Genomic DNA, 21324 nt, shown 5'->3' with positions numbered 1-21324 from the left:
CGTCGTCGGTTGTTGGTTGCTGGTTGTCGGTGCACACGCGCAGTGCTGCGAACTTCTGTAACTGAAACGCCAGCCAGCCAGCTAACAAAACCAGTTATAAGTCAACTTTCATTCCAAGCAGACGTGTCAGAAGTACGGATTGTATCGCATAGGATCGTGTTTTTCTGTTTTTGAGTGTTGTGTTTGGCAACAGCGAACTCCGTTCAAAATATATAGTGGTTATATGTATATGTATGTATGGTATATGTATTTGTATGTTGTACATACTCTCTCGTCTGCATATCTACGATTGCTATACAATTGCATATATGTAGATTGCATTCGAAATACATACACACATGTGAATATTCACGTTCAAAGATAATGGTTAATTTTAAAAGTTGCTTTCCAAAAACAAAAAAAAGCTACGCTTTTTGTTTCAAACTCTTTGGTTATTTCTTTTTCTGTTTTTGTTTTTGTGTGTGCACTGTTCCATGAGTGAATTAAGTAACAATAAACACAACACAACACAACACAACTTGAATTCCCACTCTCTGAGAGTGGTGACTGGAAAAAAGCAGAAAATGTCCAGAAAGCGAAATCAATAGTTCTGACCATATTCATGACTCTACTCTATATACATTTATATATGTATGTATGTGTGTATGTAAGCGTGTGACTTTGTATTTCTATGTATTCGATCGTACTATGCAAATAATTGAAATCGAGATCAGTTTCCAGTAGCTTTTGTGTGTGCGTTTGGTTGCCCCCAAAAAAGATCGGTGGAAAAAACAAACTTTTAAATTGTTTCGAGCGAATTGGACTTCATTTGGAGTCAATTAACACTTTATAAAATTTCTCGACGTTGGCTTAGTCTAGTGACGATCGTCCGCATAGTCTTTTTCCATATATGTACATACCTATGTATGTATGCATAGAGAGATGTACATACATCTGAAACCGCAGCCGCTCACTGATAATAAGTGAAATTTACACACTCTGTGTAACGGCGCTTGGAGAATACCAGTCTCCAAAATACAAAATACAAAAAAAAAAACTTAAGTCTGCTATTATAAATCACGACAACTGCTTCTAAGCGGGAATGTCACAGGCCACGTTAAGCAACCAAAACTTGGGAGCCTTGAAATACGCGAATAATAATAATGCATCATGTGGTTTATTCTTGTGAACAATACAAAAAACAACAGTCTATTCAAAAAACCGAAAACTTAACATGAGAAAACACATTGTACATTGTACGTTTTAGTTAATTATTTTTTGTTTTTTTTGTTTTTTTTCGTTTTCTTTACATATTTCAAAAGTCATTGTACGCGTATAGAGTGCATTTTAAAGATTACAGTATTTAATTTATGCAATCATATTCACATGCTTACACCCATTATACACGTACATACATACATACATATGTATAGATAGTCATGAGATTATGTGGTGAAAATTCAATGTGAATGCCAAGTGAAAATCAAGTGATCAACAGTGGCTGCCATGCAACGTACAAGTAGTAAATTTAAATTTCATATATCATAGATAATACAAAAATAATAATAATACATGTGTGGTATACATAACTAAAATAGAGAAGTGTTTGCATAAGTGTTAAGCAGCGGTGATGCTTCAGCTTCAGCTTCATAACTGCAACGAATAATAATCAAAAAGCCAATATAACATCAACAACAACAACAATAACAACAACAACTCGACGACAACAACAATGTTTGGCTTTTGCCACAAGTTATTGTTCATCTCAACAACACCTCGACTACTGGACTATAACAACAACAACAGCAACAACAGCAACATATGGCAGAGAGCCATGGCCTTTTCAAAGCATATGCATATTCAATTCATAATGCTTATAATGATGATGATGTCGCTGATTACAGCCGGAAATTGCCACAGTGAGTTCCTCCTTGCCTGCCTGACTGCCTGCCATGCAGGTTTATCGATAGCATTGATATCCGATATATTGTAGTACATATTTGCATATATCCACAACACATTCATAATTGCCCTGCTCCGGAAAATGTCTGATGCCGGTTACAACTATATGATACGATTATGATTGTTGCGGATTTCCACACACACTCACACTCACACACATGGCTGGTTTTTTGTTTGTCTTGTTTTTCTTCTCTATGTTGCGACAATTGTATAATTGCCTCCAAACCCATTAGCAAATAAACGTTTTCATTTGCTGCTCATTTTGCCGGTCGAAATACCGTTAATAATGCAAAGCAAATATATACGAAAAATCACATACCGAGTTCATCTGAATAAATGTGCTCAGAATAACAACAGCTCCATTAAAATGCACTCAAATATAAATATGTTATGTTATGTTATATATATTTGGCAAATTTATTTGATGAGCTTAACAAATTAAGCTGCGTGCGATTAATTGTAGTTGTCTTATTTAGTATTTTTTACAGTATTTTATACTGTATTAAACCGTTAGGAATAGTATCGATTGAGATCCCTATTTTAATTAGGAGTTCAAGGCTAAAACATTTTTTTAAACTTTGTTCAGTTGTCTTATTTTAGTATTTTTGCACTATTCTAAATTTCCCCATTTCACTTATTTTAGGATTTTTACATTATTTTAAGCTGTATAGAACCATTAGGAATGCTATCGATCGAGATCCCTATTTTTAACAAAAGTTCAATGCTAAAACCTTTTTCTAACTTTGCGCATTTTGTATTAAGTATACGACTAGTGTCACTTTAAGTGTAGGCAAATCTTTTATTTATCGATTGGATAATAGGCTATTAAATCTTTTTATAGAATGCTTAAATGTCAAATGTATATTTGAGAATACTTTCCAATTATTTTCTTTGCTTCATTTTGTGGCTCAATTTGCCAATAAACTTCAATCGCATTTGGTATTAAGCGAGTGAATATTGAACTAGCAAACTGACTCCCGGATATGTTTATAGTATTCTTACATTAAAATAGCAGTTACGTTTCACTCCCGTTGCTCCCCCTCTGTATGTTGTTATCGAGCTTGGGCTTTAATAAAGCTTTTACATTTCATTTGTTGTTAGCAACTTTCAAGATTGCGTCCACCTACGTGAAGTGTTTTCAAATGCGGTTGCTGTTTGCTGTTTGCTGTCGCCTGACGTTGTCATAACGGCATTTGAATTCAAGGCACCTTCCAATCGGGCAATGCGATCGCTTAACCGCCCTACTTACCCATATACGATGTTAGTTCCTCGAACTTTGCATTCTGCATGTCGTTTGTTGGCCCTCTCTCAACACAAAAAAAAAATAAACATAAATATGCACACACAACGAATGCTTCAATGCTTCGCAGTGATTAAAATAACATTTATGAATAGAAAATAATAAGCTTGCAAGACTTTCATTTATTTACTCACTCAATTCAGCAAATAACTGCAGCATAAATTCGCTTACATATTTTCTGTTTTTTTTTTTATTTTTGGAGGGGGGCAAGCATCGAGTTTGCAGGCAGTTACAATAAGATTTCGCCACTCCCTGATTGACTTTGTTCTCATGCACAAGAAACAAGTGACATATGCACTGGAACTTGAATGTATTGTACCTACAAACTACCCGCCGACTATATGTATATCATAAACACTGGTTAAACCGGATGAATGCTATTTAAGTGGCATACGAATAACTGCTTTTTATTTGACTCTTGGGCATAAATAACATCATCGAACACACACATTTTGCATGGGCTAAACAACAAAATAAGAAGAAAGAGAGAAAACCTGACATCAACCAAACAACCAGCTGCAACAGCGAAACAGCCACACAAAACATCATTGCGAAATATCACGAAAATGAATAAAATTCGCAGATCAGAATAAATTATAAATTTCTGCACATAACATATTCATTCATACACACACAGATACAGATGTTGACCCAAACACCTTTTGAGATCGATTAACAGAAACGAACGAACAAAGAAGAAAAACGAAAGTAAAAGATGTAAGAGGTCTGTCTGTCTGGTTTGCTTTGCTTTGGTCTGCTGACCAATTTATTCTATTCGGAAGTGATTGGAGTTAGGATAAACCTAGTTCCCACCTCTCTCAACTGATGATGTATGTATGTATGTATATGCTGTCGAAATTATGCGCATAATTATCTTCATATACGAGTATTCAAACTCCTCCGAATGTCGAACCGGTTAATAATTCTATGCGCACCACAACAACAACAACAACAAAAAAAAAGGAATGCCAGTTGCCAGTTTCATATGGGCGAAAGTGATATAAATAGATAAATGATTTTGCGCAACAACAAACGTATTTCTTTCAGGGTATCAGATTCGGGTTCTCTCTTCCTTTTCATTTCAAGTCTTTTTTTACTTTGGAGTATTACGAAAGAAAGCTGCTTGACCTATTTTTCATGTCGTAGCCCATAAAACTGCAGTGTGTGATTTTCGCCTTCGAAAATTAATTAACAGCTCACGCTGATCATGAATATATATAGTATACGTTGCTGCCGGTTACATATATGTATTTTCCACACTAAGTTATAAAATTTGTAGCGTCTAGAGTTTTTTGTACACTTATTAAGCATATTCTAAGTGGTTTCTCAGAATTTCATTACGCTCGAATTATAAACTTGTTATTCAAGAAACAAACAAAACAATCGAACGCGAACGCGAACGTGAACGCAGCTGCACTGTCTCCAGTTTCTTTCTAAGCTTTGGTCACACTGAATTCTTTTGTGTGCTTTGTAGATAGAGGTAGCTCGACTGTAGTTTAAAAAATTGCTGAGATTAGCTTATTTTTATTAAGTTCTCATAAACTTACTAATAGTAAACATTATAATTATTATATATTATATGATAGCATAAATTATAGTTGTCAGAGGTGTGTCTAAATTAACTCAAACTCAATCCCTTGCATTTGAATTCTATGTTGCTTCAGTCGTGATTCACATCGAACACAGATGTCCGTAACTTTCATACCTGTTTTGTTTGCCCTAAGGTGTGAGAATTATCTAGCGGATCAAACGCTTGAGCAAAAACCACTTAAAACTGTTGATGACAGAATTAATAGTCTCGCGATTATAACTAATGTTGTCTATGTTTTTGTCGTCGATTTATAAATATAAACAAATGGTTAGAATTATTTATCCTTCTCTAAAAAATATTTAATTTTTAATAGCTTCACTTTCATACGCTAAATTAGCCATGTTGATCAAGTTATTAAACCAGATACTTCATCGTACTAACAAGCCGTCTAATTACGAACAAAAAAAAGCATTCGAAAGAGATGAAAATAAGTAAAAGTTTATACTAAAATATATACGTTGTTTCTTGTTTTTTTTTTCAGTCTGTGGTCCACCGGCTGTGCCGCTGAATGCCAAAGTACGTACGGTGAGTGGTGAAACTGGTATCTCGGAGGCTCATTACACATGCGATGCTGGCTACGAGCTGTTCGGTCCGTCAACGATCAAGTGTGACGCGACCGCCGGCTGGGAACGGGATCTGCCATTCTGTGGCGTGAATGTTGCCTACCGCAAGCCGGTTAATCAAAGCTCCTACACACGCAGCGGTCCTGCCAGCTATGCGAACGATGGCAAGCCTGGCAATAAGGTAATCATCTGATTAAAAAGTAGTATATAAAACATTGGTTGGTAGAAAGCTTGTCATAGCATTCAAATTTCTATATTTATTTTCAATTCGTCATTTATTCTTGGAATGAACAACAATTGTTATCGAATTTTTATTTTATAGCAGCATTAATTTCATTTCTGTTTAAGCAAACAATATTTCAATTTCAACCAGTACCCTGAATTTAATTCAAAGTAACAAAAAATAAGATATATGTACATATATACCTTTTTTTTTGGGTTTTGGGAACCTTAATAAAATATGCAATACTACATTTAAACAGATAAAAGTTTTGGATAGTAATAATAATATTTACAAATAGATACATTAAACTGTTATAAATTATATTTCAAATTACTGTTTCCGCATTCTTAAACGTACAGGTCGTAAGCACTGCTATTTCAAAGAACACATCTGTACTATTTATGCTGTTAATAACTCAGAAATTATTAGAATTTCCTAACATTGCATAAATTGTATATGCTTTACACATAATACAGTGAAAACTATCTAAAATATTGTGTGAATAAAGGAACAAAACTCCTATAAAAACTATTAAAAAGTCTTAAGCAAATAAATAATAATGGTTTGTATCACAGCTACCACTTTCGGTCTCACCAGCTGACTCTCATTCTCTCTCTCGCTCGTTCGCTCGGTGACATTGTTGGTTGTTTAGAAAGAATGTTGTCTGTTTTCTTTTCGCTACAGACAAATAAAATGTAGCTTCAACTGTGTCAATGCTTTGGAATTTCATCCCCCCAAAAATTTTCTTTTCAACCTAATAATCTTTAATATTTTAAGAACTATCTTTTGAATTGTGTTAGGCTAAACATTTATGTATACCTTAACTGTCTAGTAAATAAAGTGTAGAAGCAAAAAAAAAAGAATTAAAAAAAAAATTGATAAAGTTTATACTATTTCTAAGTATTTAAAATCATATTTTAGTTCTATGCCAACTAAATGTCAAACTTTATCTTTTTCGCTCTCAGAATCCCGATGGACAGGAGTGCTCGGAAACACAAAAGGAACCCTCGCCCTGGTGGCGAGTGGATCTCTTGACACCACAAACCGTACACGTGGTCCGCATCACGACACGCGGCTGTTGTGGCCATCAGCCACTGCAGGATCTGGAGATTCGCGTGGGCAACAGCAGCGCAGATCTGCAACGGAATCCGCTGTGCGCCTGGTATCCGGGCACATTGGACGAGGGCGTTGTGAAGACGTTCACGTGTGCCAGGCCCTTGGTGGGTCAGTATGTGGCCATTCAGCTGGTCGGTGTCGAGGGCAGTCTGAGCCTCTGCGAGGTGGAGACATTCACCAACGATGAGTTCTCCGTCGATCGCTGTCTGAGCCCCAAAATTGGTGTCGATACCGTGGTGACAACATTCTCCAAGACATGCTACGACTTTCATATCACGAAAGGAGAAAGCTTCGAAAAAGCTCAAGCCATTTGCAAGCAAACAGGTAATTGTTTGTCTTCGATATAAACACAATATATAATATACTACATATGTACATAATTAACAAATCTTAATGATGCTCATCTTCGTTTTGCTGCAGGCGGTAACTTGGTGCATGAGTTTCGAGGTGCAACAAGTCAATATATACTCTCGGAGTTAGAACGACGCAAGTCGGAACTAAAACCTCAATTGGTTTGGATTGGCGCACAAAAAGAGCCCGGCATCACATCGCGCACATGGAAATGGGTGAATGGTATGCAATCTCTTTATTAGTCAACCCACTATGTAGTATATATGTATATAACGGATAGAAACAACAGCTCTTTGTGGTTTTACAGCTTCAGTTATGACGTAATCATCTGAAAAAGTAATCTGAATAGGCAGAGTAAAGCTCACTTGAATTTATTTCGTTGCCATAAAGAGTTCAAAGAGCCAACAACAAATTGCGAGTATTTGTTGGCCGTGTTGGAATAAGCTTGCAAATAGTTCAATTTTTAAACAGTTGGCAAACTATTAAAGTGTTATTCACCAGAGTATTTATTTTTAGAACACTTTTTCTGAGGCAGGAATCGATCTCTTAAGCATATTTTTGCAATTTAATATGATATATGTAGAGTTCAAAGTGCCAACAACAAATTACGAGTATTTGTTGTTCGCAAATATTTGAATTGTTAAACAGTTGGCAAGCTATTGAAGTGTTATTCCAAAGGACTCATTTTAAGCACTTCTTAGTACACATTTTCTAAGACAGGAATCGATTTTGTAAGCATCTGTTGGCAGTAATTTTAAGGAGATTTCTTAAGTAGAAATCGATCTCTTCAGAAAACATTAAAAATATTATTATATCGTTAAATCATTTGGGAAACCAAATTATTTTGGTATCCCGAACAGTTTCAATATACAAATTTGGTCTCCACTCTATGTCTGAAACATGGTAATAAATCATGTTATGTTATTTTGCTTTTCTAGGTGAAGTTGTGCAGAAACCCGCCTGGGGTAAAGATCAGCCAAATAATTATAATGGCGAACAGAACTGTGTTGTCTTCGATGGCGGACGGAATTGGCTCTGGAACGATGTGGGTTGCAATCTGGACTATCTGCATTTCATTTGCCAGCACTGTATGTACTCAGAGTTTGAATCCATTTCTATACATTACTTACATCCTTGTCGCATTAATTTGCAGCTCCTTTATCCTGTGGCTCGCCGGATGCACAGCAGAACACAACGGTATTGCATAAAAAGTTCACATTGGGCGAGAAAATCCAATACGAGTGCCCAAAGGGACATTCGCTGATTGGCTTCGCTGAGCGCGAATGCAAACCCGATGGAGTCTGGAGCGGATCAGCGCCCACTTGCAAATGTAAGTTGTTATACCAGATGCTAGGCACGATTGCCACATTTCAAGGGAGAGTGGTACATTTCTACAAAAGCCGATACATCTACATAAGTAGATCCTTTTTTCTGCAATTGTTCATATTATGCAACTTTAATATTTGTGTTACATTTCCTTCAAAATCTGGTACTTTCTTTCTGAATTGATACATTTTTTATCTTCACTACATTTGAAAAATTTCCTATGGGACATTTATAAGTCAATTTTCGTGAATTGAAGATCTACCAATTAATTCAGTATAATATTTATTAAATTTGTACTAAAGCTGGTGCACTTCAAGTCAGGATTTTCCCGTTATGGGTTAATTTTATCACATAATTTTCTATAAAAAGTGAAACATTTTGTGAACATTCTTTGTGAAAATATAAATTTATAAATCCAATTTTTTTAATTAAAATTAGGTGTCGCAGATAATACATTTCTCCCAAAGAGAATTAAGCTTTAAAATGCTTATTAACTAGTTAATTATTTAGTTAATAATATGTTTTAAATGACAACATATTAGACTCGGCCATTCACAATAAGAACTTAACCTAAAGAAGTATTAAAATGTTGGCTAAATATAATTAAAAATAAAAGTTGGTACTCTTTTAGCCAATTATTTAATTTAAAACAATTTGGCAAACCTTTTATTTCATATCATTAACATTATTTACAGACGTTGACTGCGGAGAATTGCCCGATCTCAAATTCGGCTCGATACATTTGTCAGAGGAGCGAACCAGCTACAGTGTTGTGGCCACATACAGTTGCCACGAGAATTACACGCTGATTGGCAACGAGAATCGAACATGCATGCTCGAAGGCTGGAGTGGCAAGCAGCCAGAGTGTTTGGTCGACTGGTGTCCAGATCCCCAGCAAATCACCGGTGGCAATGTGCGTTTCACGGACAAAAGAGCTGGCTCAACTGCCACTTATGTTTGCGAACCCGGCTATGTGCTTGTGGGCGAGGCGGTAAGTGGAACGATTTTATATAAAATATATTCAATTAACTAACTCTTTCGATTTGTAGATCATTTCATGCGGATTGGGTGGCGAATGGTCGAGCAAAACGCCGTCTTGTCGCTTTGTCGACTGTGGTGCACCAGCTCGACCTGATCGAGGCATTTCGATACTGATCAACGGCACAACGACCGTCGATTCGATTGTGAAATATGAATGCGATGACGATCATTGGCTCGATGGACCCTCGGAGTTGTATTGCACCAGAGATGGCAAGTGGTCAGGTGAAGCGCCCATCTGTGAGCTCGTCACATGCGAAACACCCCAAGTACCCGCCGGTTCCTTTGTCATTGGCTACGACTACAATGTGCACTCGAAAATACAATACAACTGTGATCCAGGTCACATAATGCATGGCACACCAGTGCTAGAGTGCTTGGACTCTGGCGACTGGAGCTCTGAGGCGCCCTTCTGCGAATGTAAGTTCCCTAACTTTTGTCGGCAGTTCGGAATTTCTCTTCTATTTATCCATTTTTCAACTTCTGTATCAATAGGTTCATCAAGAGTAGTAGAACATCATTACAGAAATCTTAACATAAGGTTACAAGTTCCTGCATTCAGAGTTTTATCTGAAGAAGAAAGGTCATATAAAGCCTATAAGAAAGAAAGTCAATGTTTATTCTCTTTTCACTTTTCCTTTCGACAATTCTAAAGTTCTTTTCAATGGATAGTAACAATTACGTCAGATTGTATATGGAGATTTTCTTTTTGAATCATTTCTTTGATACTTACTTATACTTATAACACCTCGAAGCAAAAAGAAACCTCATCATAAGTTAGCAGAACAAATGTTTTCGGCAGCTATACATTTTGATTGCATATTGATTCACTCATAAATGTTATAAGTTAAATGCTTTGAATTTCTTTTTAACATACAGTAATAATTATCTTAAATACTAGCTTATAATCGATTGGATGGTACTTCTTTCTTCGCTTTTTGTAGCCAATCATAATCGAAATCTTTGCATAAATTAGCCTTGATTTTCAATTAAAATTCGAAAAAATTCAAACCTTCCCTTTTACAGACATTGACTGTGGCCCCACACTGCCTATACCATATGGTAGCATGAAGTATGTGTCCAACACAACCTACGTTGGATCCGAGGTGGTATTTAGCTGCACGCAATCACACAAACTGAGCGGAGTTGTTAAACGCAAATGCCTCGAATCAGGCACTTGGAGCGATGCGCCGCCCAAATGCGAAGGTATGCTTGATGGATTGTATATCTTAATCAATATTTTCTTTACTAATTGAAATGTTATATTAGAAATTCGCTGTCATGAGCCACTGCTGCCATCGCATAGTCTGCTCTCAGTCACAGGCAACGATCGCATGTATGGACGCACACTTATACGTACGGCAGAATCCATTCAGAATCCGGCACAAACATACAAGTGAGTTTTTGGGAAATTCATATAAATATTATATATTATTTTTTTTTTACTAAATTTTGTTCAGTAATAACAGACACAGTTCTATGATCGTTGCATGTCTGAATAGCATAGAAAATCAAGAAAGCTACAGTCAAGTTTGCCCTACTGAGACTGCCGCTTTTCATTTTCGATAAAATCATATTTTACGAATATACCAAAAATATACTATTTGGTATATCGATATTTTACTACATTCAAAATATACCATAGAGTATAAAATATACAAGATTGTCAACCTAATATACAGCCTTTTATACGGATATATGAAATTCTTTATCCTCACTGATTAACTGATCTAACAATGCTCAGCGCAAACACTAAAAATTAGTTTGACAAGTCGCTCGGGAGATTCTTTACCAACATTTTAATGTCATGTGAGATTTCATTTTTATTAAAAAGATTTCAAAGAAGCGCACTAGAGAAATAGATAGATAAATAGTTAGAGAACTAAGAATAGCGATCACAATTTGATCGTTTCAAAATGGAGTAATAGAAAGATAACAATCGTTTCATTGATTATTACACAATAATATAATATTATTTAAATTTTGTTATTTCGTACTTCTGAAAGGTAATAAAAATCCAAGGTACTTGAGCTTGAGTAGTTACAAATTTTTCGCTATTAACGCTAATATTAATACTCTCTTGATAACATACTTTATGAATAATTTTTGCATTACAGAATTGGCGCTTTGGCCAAGTATCGTTGCGAACGTGGCTATAAAATGGTGGGCGAAGCGTTGGCCACATGCACAGACAATGGACAATGGAGCGGCGTAATTCCGGAGTGTGTATGTAAGTAAAGAGATATGGTATTAGTATATGATATGGAAAACTGAAGCGACATATCTCATTTGTTAGCTTAACAACATTTCCAATTACCAACAATCAACATTAAGCTATAAAAACTTCTCAGCTATAAAATTGAATTTTCCCAAATCGAACTATCTATAGTTTTACACAAATCTTTTTATTTATTTTGAATTTCCAAATTAGATGTGGAATGCGGTACACCTGAGAACATAGTGGACGGCAAAGTGACGCTGGCCACAAATGCAACGTACTATGGAGCCGCAGTGCTCTACGAATGCAATGTGAACTTCAAGTTGAACGGCGTCTCGAGACGTTTGTGCACCGAGCACGGCAACTGGAGTCATGAGGCACCAAAGTGCACCGAAGTCGTCTGCGATACTCCAACGTTGACTGACAGTTTGCTAGTGGAGGCAGGAACTCGTGCAGTGGGCTCCATGGCCACCTTCAGTTGTGCCAAGGGACGAATTCTGGTTGGCAACGATACTCGCACATGCCAAAAGAATGGCAAATGGACGGGCAAAAGTCCAAGCTGTAGACGTAAGTACCGAAAAATATTGCAAAAAACAAGATAACATTCTTGAATCATAATTGGACCCAGAAACTAAATTGATCATTCTTAAAATAAGAAAGGTTATCGAAAGGTTCAAATTTGTGATTGGAGACGACATTTATTGTTTTATAGTATGAATTCATTTTTTTTAGATTAAGAAATTCCCAAACTCAAGTTTTTGATTTTTGTGTATAGAACGTAATTTTTCCATCCTAAGCGTTACCATAAATTCGTATTAATTTGATTATTTATTAACAGCCGTGGACTGTGGTCGTCCATTGGCCATTGACAATGGTCGCGTCATTGTGGTCAACGACTCAACTTTATATGGAGGATCTGCCGAGTATCATTGCATTCCCAACTACAATCGCATCGGGCAATATCTGCGCAAGTGCACCGAGGACGGTGCCTGGAGTGGCAAACAACCGCACTGTGAATTGGCCACCGTCGAGGGACAGGAGAGCTCGGAGTTGGGCACAAGTGTGGCCATTGGTGCCACCATCATCATCGGACTGCTTGTGGTCGTCGGTCTTATTTTCTTGTATCGCAATAAGGCAAGACCTGTTAAGAACACTGAGAATATTCAAGCGGCTGAAACGAAGGATGAACGCAACGCTGCTGTCATGTCATATTCCACACTTGAGGCCAACAATCGAATGAATACGTATAACAATAATTCAACTGCGACTTTTAACACGTTCCAAGGCGGATCGGCGGGCGGACGAGGCGCCAGCAACAATAATAATAATGCCGATAGTGAGCAAATGAATAATCGCTCCGGTAAGTGAAAGAATTCATTAATTGACTTGCTATATAAAAAAAGTTGTTTAAACTATGAAGCTGAAGGTTACGCATTTGGTAGTACAAAAAGGCTGGGTTTTTTTTTTTAAATTTACGCTCCAAATTAAAAAGTGATTAATAATGAGTCCAAAAATGTAATAATTCTGATAAAATAAATATATTTACCAAATTAAAAATATATATAGAATATCAAGTGAATAAGACTGGGTTTAAAATGTATGACAAATCTTTAAGTTATAGTCCTCATGGACTCACTGACTGAATGGTAAATACTAGAAGGATAAAATCTCTACATAATACAAATTTACGATATTTCATCCAACAATTAGTCTAGGGTTTTCACTTAACTACTTCTTTAACTTTGAAAAATTAAAATATTTACATCAAACAACAAATGTTTAATAAATTGTATATACTATTTATATTTGCAGAAAACATTTACGACCAAATACCAAATGAACAGTTTTACGATGCACCCTACGAGATGCGAACGAATGATGAGGTCTACGAACCCGAACCAGTATCCAGTAATGTGATCACAATAAATGGCATCTCTGTGCGATGAAAAACAGAGAAGCATGCAAATCCCCGAGATAGAGCGGGTTCAATTAATTGATCGATCAATCGATTGATCGATCAATGTTAATTTGTGTTTATAAATGTGTATAGTAATTTTAGAAAAGGACATAAGTAATTCGTAGTTAAAAGCAACAAATTATCGCCAGCTGTCCACGCTTCATACTCAAATACTATGTTTATTCATATGTGTATATGTATATATAGTAGATGCATTCATATGTAGTATATACTAATCGTATGCATACACACACACACGTAGTATAATGGTTGAGTGTGATCACGTACTGATTTCTTAAAAACAACAAACAAAACAAAACAAAAAGCAACTCCTTTTTTTTAAAGTTTAACATGGAAATTAAGTCACGAGGCCACTAAATTAAAACAAAAAGAAATTAGAGCACGATTTCCGTTCCATGTTTTCTTCCTTAATTATTTTTTTTTTTTTATAATTATTATGTATTATATAAAATGTGTATGTATGTATAATCAGAATGTAATATTTTGTTATGCAATGTGTAAGTACTCGTTAATGCTTAAGTAAAAAGAACATGTTTTACTTAAATAAATATGTGGTTAACTAATTTATTATGATTAACATAAACTGCGCCTATTTATATATTCATATTTACTGTGGGAACTTTTTTTTATGTTTTTCAAATTTGTAATGCTAACAAAGTGAAACAAAAAGAAAAATCAATCAAAACAAAAAAAATCAACTTGTCTTATTAGGGTAACTTGTAGTCAAGTATTCTCTGCCGAAGCATTTGCCCCATAATTTTCAAGTGTTTGTTTGATCAATAGTTCCTTGAGAAATGTGTTGCCTAGAGCATAAGCAATAGTTGAGTACACAAATTCAATTATGCAACATTTTAACAAAATTTCGGTCATTTTATTAAAATTGTAATATTGAAAGTTTGGATTTTAAATTGCATACGTATGAATCAAATTATAAACGCTAAAAACTATGGCCAGAAAAGGAGGAGCACAACAGTTACAGACTGAAATTAAGACTGACGATGAATTGGAAAAGTTTTTAACTCGTTCTGGATTGCTAAGTAATATAATATTTACATAATTATTAGAATTATTAGGATCTTCAATATGCCATTCACTTGTAGTTTTGGAAGTCTATTCAGAATGGTGTGGACCATGCCTGGGACTACTTGGCACATTGCGACGAGTTAAACTTGAAATGGGTGGCGATAACTTGCATCTGGCAACAGTATGTAGTCATAGAAAATCAACAAAAATGATCTATCGATTGAATCCCTAATCAAATTCATAAACTTAGTGCCGCGCAGATACGATAACATCTTTAAAGCGTTTCTACAAAAAGAGTGAACCCACTTGGCTATTTGTTACAGTAAGTTTTAAAATCTTTGTATTTGTATTTATATTTTTACCCATAAGAAAAGAGTATTTACAACTAGTGTAAACATGCAGTGATCTCAAAGCTAAGCTTGGGATTTGTAGAACACGATCTTGCCTTTTAAAGCATTGCTTTTGATTTGCTTAATTATGGAAAAATATATTCTTTTTTCTGATTAGTACATAAGGAATGCATAGAATCATTTTGAATATATAGTTTTGATATATAATATAGTATATAAAGCTAATAATTCAGTTGGATAACGTAAGTTGGATAAACGTAAACTAACTTTATATAAAATTTGTTAAATTTACATAATTTTTAGCCTGTTTTTGTTATTGTACTTATCTCCAAGTTTCACGTTTTCAACGATTTTATAATTCAATGAATCCTCATACTATATTTAGAATGGTCGGGCTGTTAATCTATTTCTCGGAGCTGACGCTCCAAAGTTAGTGGATGTGATAGTGAAAGAACTGGAGAAGGCATCACTAAACATATCGCGACCAACCTATAACATAAGCGACCTTCAGCCCATTGAGGCTGAAGCCTTGCGTATCAAAACGGAGGCTCTACAAAAAGCAGAGCGTGCCGAATTTGAAAAGAAAGAGAAAAAGCGTCTCGATTATCTGATGCGTTGCACCGATGTGATAATGGAAAACTTGCCGGATATTGGCGTCACAGTCTTTGGACCACAAGTATCTCGAGATATGTTCAAGAAGCTATCCGAACCCGCCGAGCATCTGAAAATGCAATGCAAAGATCGCAAATATCTTGAAGTGTCGACAGCCGATTTCGATATAGTTAACTTTGCCTGCAAGAATCCTTTATCGCCCGATATTATTGAGCAGTTGAATGGCAAAGAGTTGCTCATGTGCTTCTGGAAGATCGACGAGTCAGCGGGTGCCATAACTAATGTGCTAGCCCAATATGCCCATGAGCTGACAAAGGAGAGAGTTGCGCCGCCCGATGATGAAATCAATGTTCCGCATCCGATTCCACCCATTATAGCGCCCCTCAAGATTAAGTTCGAGGTCGAAGTGGAAGGTATGTATGCATTTTGGTATGATTAAATATTGACCGCTTTTTGAGTGGTTCTTGCTGGTTTCTAATGCCAGTTACAATTGATAACATAATGCATATAGATCATATGAAAAGTTATCGAAAACTTAAGATTAAACATACATATATATAAAACACATTCTATATAACTAATTCAGAGGTTATAAAAAAAAGATATAATTTTTAGAAAAGGGATCGATGTTTAATATATAGTACATTAAAAATGAAGAAAATTCAATGATTTTAAAATTACTTGAAGCAATCGATTTATGTTTGTTTTTATATCTAAAAAATATTATTTATTAGAGTCGTAGTAGAAATTTATAAACAACTTTTTATTCAAATAATAAATATGTGAAGATAGATTAAAAATTATCTCAAATTATTTAAATAAACTTAAATTCTTTTTTCTGAAAAGTTTTGAACTTTTATTGTAATAAAAAGGATTATGGAACAAGTTCTCTATCTCATTATTTCACTTATTTTCATTTCCTTCCTATAGATGGTGAAGTCTGGGTGGAAGAAGTGAGTTCCGAGGAGGAAGCCAGAAAAGCCGCAGAGCAGCGCAAGCTGGCCGAAAAGAAATCCGTCACTCAACTGCACGACGAAACGCGTGGCAAGGATCAGGACGGCGCCGAAGACATTGACGAAGAGGAGGGCACCGAGGAGGAGGAAGTAGTGCAAACGGCACAGCCAGCGGCAGCCACCATGGACTTCGACATTGACATGGGACTCGATGTCGATGCCGTCGTCAGCGAAGAGGAGATGGTCGAGGAGGAAGAGGAGCCCCCGAAGCCATTGACTCGGACGAAACGCGTCAAGATTCCCCCAATTTGGGTGGCAAACAATCGTCGCACTCACGCTGCCCTGATCTTAGTGTTCTTCCGCGGACAAACCGGCGGATTCTTGCCACCAGATCCGCCACCAGAGCCGCCGCACATTGTGATGGCATTCGAGGCGAATAAACGCGACGATATCATGGAGGTGGTCGATGGAGTTCGAGAAGATGTGCCGCAATATGGTTTCTTTACCAACGATACGCCTGGTGAGGCCAAATTGATAACCAACTCCATATACAAATATGATGAGCTAAAGGATTCAACGCCGTAAGCCACCAAAGATGATGATATAATCGTGATATATAATATTTGTATAACTTTTCAGCAACGATCGATTTGTGCTTAAAGTGAACAAAGTTCAGTCCTATACTATGCTGTCGTTGGTACAATTCGAACCCACTTATTGTAGTAATGATGTTAAGGTCGGTCGCACGGATGCCCTCAAATTCTTCCCAGAAGATTATAAAGTCGACGAGGAAATTCCAGCGGATGAGAAGAGGACACCCAAGAAGGTAAAGATATACAAGGGTTACCTTATTTTTCGATCGATTTTGCAATGATCTCCCTATAATCCATAGAAGAAGAAGACACCAGCCACAGTCGAGCCTGTCGAAGAACCAGCTGGATCACGTAAGCCGTCCCTGGATCAAAGCAAATCCGCTGAAGTTCCCGCTGAGGCAGCCACCGAAGAAGCACCCAAAGCATCTGAAGGTCAAGAGCCGCAGGCCGAGGCAGCTACGGCAGAGGGGCAACCGCCGACTGAAGCAGCAGCTGCAGTCGCCGATCCAGCTGCTGCTGCAGCTACCGAAGGCGAGGGTGAAGCAGCGCCTGTCGCTGGCGAAGCTGTCGCAGCAGAACAGCCACCACCCAAAGAGGAGACACCCGCAGCAGCTGAGCCAGCAGCTGAAGCACCCGCAGCTGACACTGCTGCGCCTGCGGCTGAAGAAGCCAGCACTGCAGCGGCGCCGGCGCCAGCTGAACCGGTTGCAGCGGAGTAGGCTGTTAACGTATGTGTAAATATGCCGCTTTGTATGTGCCATTTATTTAAAAAGTTCGATCGAAATAAAATTAAGCGTCCTTTTTCTCGGGTAATTGAGCAATTTTCTTTAACTTCACAACTTAAACCATATTTGTTAGAAATGCAGTAAGTAATTTTGCAATTATAACCGATTGAAATGACGCTGACAAAATATAAACAAAAAACAGCTGATTACGTAGAGTTGCAGTATTGCAAAAATGCGCTGCTGCAATACTGCTCTTGCAAATATCGATAGATGATCGAAACGGAAGCAATTAACGATTTATCGAAATGACAGAAGCAGAAATTTACAAGCAATTGAATTAATTTCTTTACTTACATTTTATACATGAAAAGGCCTGCATTAAACAAAAAAAATGCATAATCAAAAGAAGTTGTATTACGACTAAAAAAAAGGTTCAGCTCAATAACTGCATTTAGTATTTTGCAGGACAGTGTTGTCCTTGTTGTCAGCTGTTTCGACGCGAATGTCACATTGGATGAAAACACTTAAAAATACTGCGCGGTGAAAATGCATTATAAAATGTAAACAAAAATTACTGCAGCTTTTTAAAAACATTGCACTGCAATCTGTATATTTAAAAGTGTGTTTTTCTTGAACTCTAAGTGAATGTGAAACGAAAGCAAAGCGGAACAGAATACAGAAGTGATGAAATGATGAAATTGTATCTTACAACAATAATACTTTTATGCTGTGAGCAATTTGCCAAAACCATCACTGCCCAAGGAATGCCAATAAGTCCGTGTCCCAAAATGTTTCAATATCGCTTCGATGGTGTCGAATGGTTTGGTTTAATTGCGGTACGAAATCCCGAGGTACACGGCCTCCAACTCCGCGTAATCCTTTCGATGCGCGGCAAGCCAACAACTGTAAGCTAAGTCCAGTTATAAACATATGTATATTCTGATTCCTATTAATTCATTATACATTTTCTCCAGAACTATCTTGGCGAAATTGAGCTACTTACTCGTGGTCAATTTACAAGTAATGCGCCTGTTCTATATAAAATTCGCTTTCCCAAACATCATTTTCCTCCCAAACTTGTTCTTATCTCAACAAATAATCGCGTTATTTGTTTTGGTTCTGCCGGTATTATAATCACAATAATGTCACCCCAAGAGAGCGAAATTATAATCGAGTTCTTTTTGCAGATCATAGCATCTTTATGACACAAATTCAACTGGAGCATACGCGAAAACTTTCATTCATACCCGATAAGAAAACGTCAAGCCTGATTGTTCCTTCTGGGGGAAATTTGGAATCCGAAATGGCAGTTGGTAAGGAGATGCCAGCGAATCATGAGTTTGGCTCTAAACAACTGCCTCACATCCAGTTTAAGAAGTATGCATCTGGATTGTGGTCGGTTTTCAGTACAATTTGCACTTCTTATATTGTCTTTATATATCGTAGCATAAATTGACAAATTTTTTGATCAGAATATCTTCAACAAATATTAATAGATTTGTACATAGAAAATTAATCTATCCAAAAAAGATAATCACAGCTGGGTCTGACATTTTAGACTATAACTATAAAGACTCACAATATAACAGAGGAAATAATATCATTTCAAACAATTTCAAATACAATTTAAAAGGTAATTAACGCAACATCCTATTTATATTACAGAAAACCATTTCATTCGCCTGTTGAAATTTGCGGCAAGATTGATAGAAGTCTTGACTTTCGATTACCCAAAAGTGATTTGAATGATGAGTCCAGATTCACCAGCTCAGACACCAGCGTCGGTGACACTAATCGATCGCAGTCACAGTCTCCCATTTTCGTTTCGCCCGGCGATTATGACTATGATGGTGAGAACGTTTTGGATGAGGTCGAAGTGGATGCGGATGACTCGGTAATATTCATTGATGATCCACCCACGACGACAACTAGTAAAACTCTGCCATCGCTGACACGTGGAGCTTGGCCATGGTTAGCGGCAATTTATGTGAACAATATCACATCATTGGACTTTCAATGCTGTGGCACGCTTGTTTCGTCACGCGTTGTCATCAGTTCGGCGCATTGCTTTCAAATGTTCAAGCATCGTTTGACGGCAAATGAGGTGCTTGTCTTTCTGGGTAGACATAATCTCAAAAACTGGAACGAAGAGGGCTCTTTGGCAGCGCCCGTCGACAGCATCTACATACACTCCGACTACAATCAACAGATCAGTGACTACGACGCGGATATCGCTGTCCTCGTACTTAAGGATGAAGTGCGGTAATTACGTTTATGCCAATCAATAGTCTCTTGTTGGCATTGCTTGTGTTAACTATCGATGGCAAATTCGGTTAAATTTATAGATACATTTTAAAAGAATCGTTTTTCAGCTAGACATCAGTGAAGATTTAAATTGGCCTAAGAAATTTTATAGAATAATTTATTACTTTTGAATTTGAAAATCTTTGATTATGCAAGTATGCATAATGTATTGTTAACTACCGATAGTATACGTTTAATAATGAATACTACCGATAGTCATCGCGATAGTTTCTTTACGTCTTTATTATCTATCGATAGTACGAGTCTGGCATCGATTTATACTTCTCACCACTTCTGTGTTTTTACTAAATTTACATTTCTTATCACCCAGATTCAACACTTTCATACAACCAGTCTGCCTTTGGTCGGGTTCCAGCAAGACGGAATACATTGTGGGCGAGCATGGCATTGTGATTGGCTGGAGTTTTGATAGAAGTGCAGCAAATACAACGAAACACAATTCCGAATTAACCGATACGTCAAACAACGAAGCGGATGCTAACAACAGCAAACCAAAGGTGCTCAAAGCACCAATCGTTTCCAATGAGGTCTGCGTCAAGGCAAACGCTGACTTCAAAAGCCTGCTGTCCAGCCGAACATTCTGCGCCGGCGTCATGGTGGACACGAGCACTCAGAGGCAAGGTGGACGTGCCATACACTCGGGTATTTCGGGAGCTGGATTAATGATCATGAAGAACAATCGCTGGATGCTTCGTGGCACTGTTTCAGCTGCATTGCCTTCGGGTCGCAAGAGATCACCATCCGGCAACAATGACGCTGAACATTGTTGTGGTGATCAATATCTAATTTACGCAGACGTTGCAAAGTTCATCGATTGGATAATGGCCTTTATTATATAGTCTGAAGTTATTGAATTGAATTTTGAATTTGCGAATACTACGTATTTATTATGTATGTGCTGTGATAACTCTAATTGAATATGTAACTGCAAGTTGTCAACGTGCTGGAATTATTCTAAGCTATTCTACCTAAGATTACCTAAAATGGCGGATTTATGTGTATATTTTTATTGCAGTGCCTACCATAAAACTAACGCTTAACTTATTTTAAATTGCTTTTATGACAGGCCCAATACAGTCGACTACCTAACATGATTAG

General features: G+C 36.9%; 3 protein-coding genes across 5 annotated transcripts; all 3 read left to right on the top strand.

Annotated features, from left to right (window-relative positions):
- Positions 1-14159, top strand: LOC117575849 (sushi, von Willebrand factor type A, EGF and pentraxin domain-containing protein 1). 2 transcript variants are annotated; one of them, XM_052002228.1, is made up of 15 exons: positions 1-231; positions 1578-1898; positions 5314-5576; positions 6584-7058; positions 7155-7307; positions 8024-8173; positions 8239-8415; positions 9107-9402; positions 9461-9869; positions 10476-10655; positions 10719-10845; positions 11567-11679; positions 11881-12234; positions 12506-13027; positions 13480-14159. In XM_052002228.1, the coding sequence occupies exons 2-15, from the start codon at positions 1712-1714 to the stop codon at positions 13611-13613; spliced, it is 3540 nt and encodes a 1179-aa protein (XP_051858188.1). In that variant the 5' UTR covers positions 1-231; positions 1578-1711; the 3' UTR covers positions 13614-14159. The 2 variants fall into 2 exon arrangements, with proteins under 2 accessions (XP_051858188.1, XP_034116161.1); XM_034260270.2 differs by having other exon boundaries at positions 1528-1898.
- A 284-nt stretch (positions 14160-14443) lies between these two features.
- On the top strand, positions 14444-17985 carry LOC117567786 (fibrous sheath CABYR-binding protein). 2 transcript variants are annotated; one of them, XM_052002236.1, is made up of 7 exons: positions 14444-14682; positions 14746-14849; positions 14919-14990; positions 15404-16043; positions 16561-17164; positions 17223-17409; positions 17479-17985. In XM_052002236.1, the coding sequence occupies exons 1-7, from the start codon at positions 14592-14594 to the stop codon at positions 17893-17895; spliced, it is 2115 nt and encodes a 704-aa protein (XP_051858196.1). In that variant the 5' UTR covers positions 14444-14591; the 3' UTR covers positions 17896-17985. The 2 variants fall into 2 exon arrangements, with proteins under 2 accessions (XP_051858196.1, XP_034103901.1); XM_034248010.2 differs by having other exon boundaries at positions 14445-14682; positions 17476-17985.
- A 317-nt stretch (positions 17986-18302) lies between these two features.
- Positions 18303-21307, top strand: LOC117575858 (serine protease gd). The gene is made up of 5 exons (XM_034260281.2): positions 18303-18806; positions 18876-19026; positions 19089-19278; positions 19567-20163; positions 20537-21307. The coding sequence occupies exons 1-5, from the start codon at positions 18591-18593 to the stop codon at positions 21063-21065; spliced, it is 1683 nt and encodes a 560-aa protein (XP_034116172.1). The 5' UTR covers positions 18303-18590; the 3' UTR covers positions 21066-21307.
- The last annotated feature ends 17 nt before the right edge of the window (positions 21308-21324 follow it).

The sequence above is a fragment of the Drosophila albomicans genome, chromosome X (assembly GCF_009650485.2).
Source record: "Drosophila albomicans strain 15112-1751.03 chromosome X, ASM965048v2, whole genome shotgun sequence".
Lineage (NCBI taxonomy): Eukaryota > Metazoa > Arthropoda > Insecta > Diptera > Drosophilidae > Drosophila > Drosophila albomicans.
The sequence above is the reverse complement of the archived record's forward strand: the minus strand, read 5'-3'. Positions and strand labels throughout refer to the sequence as shown.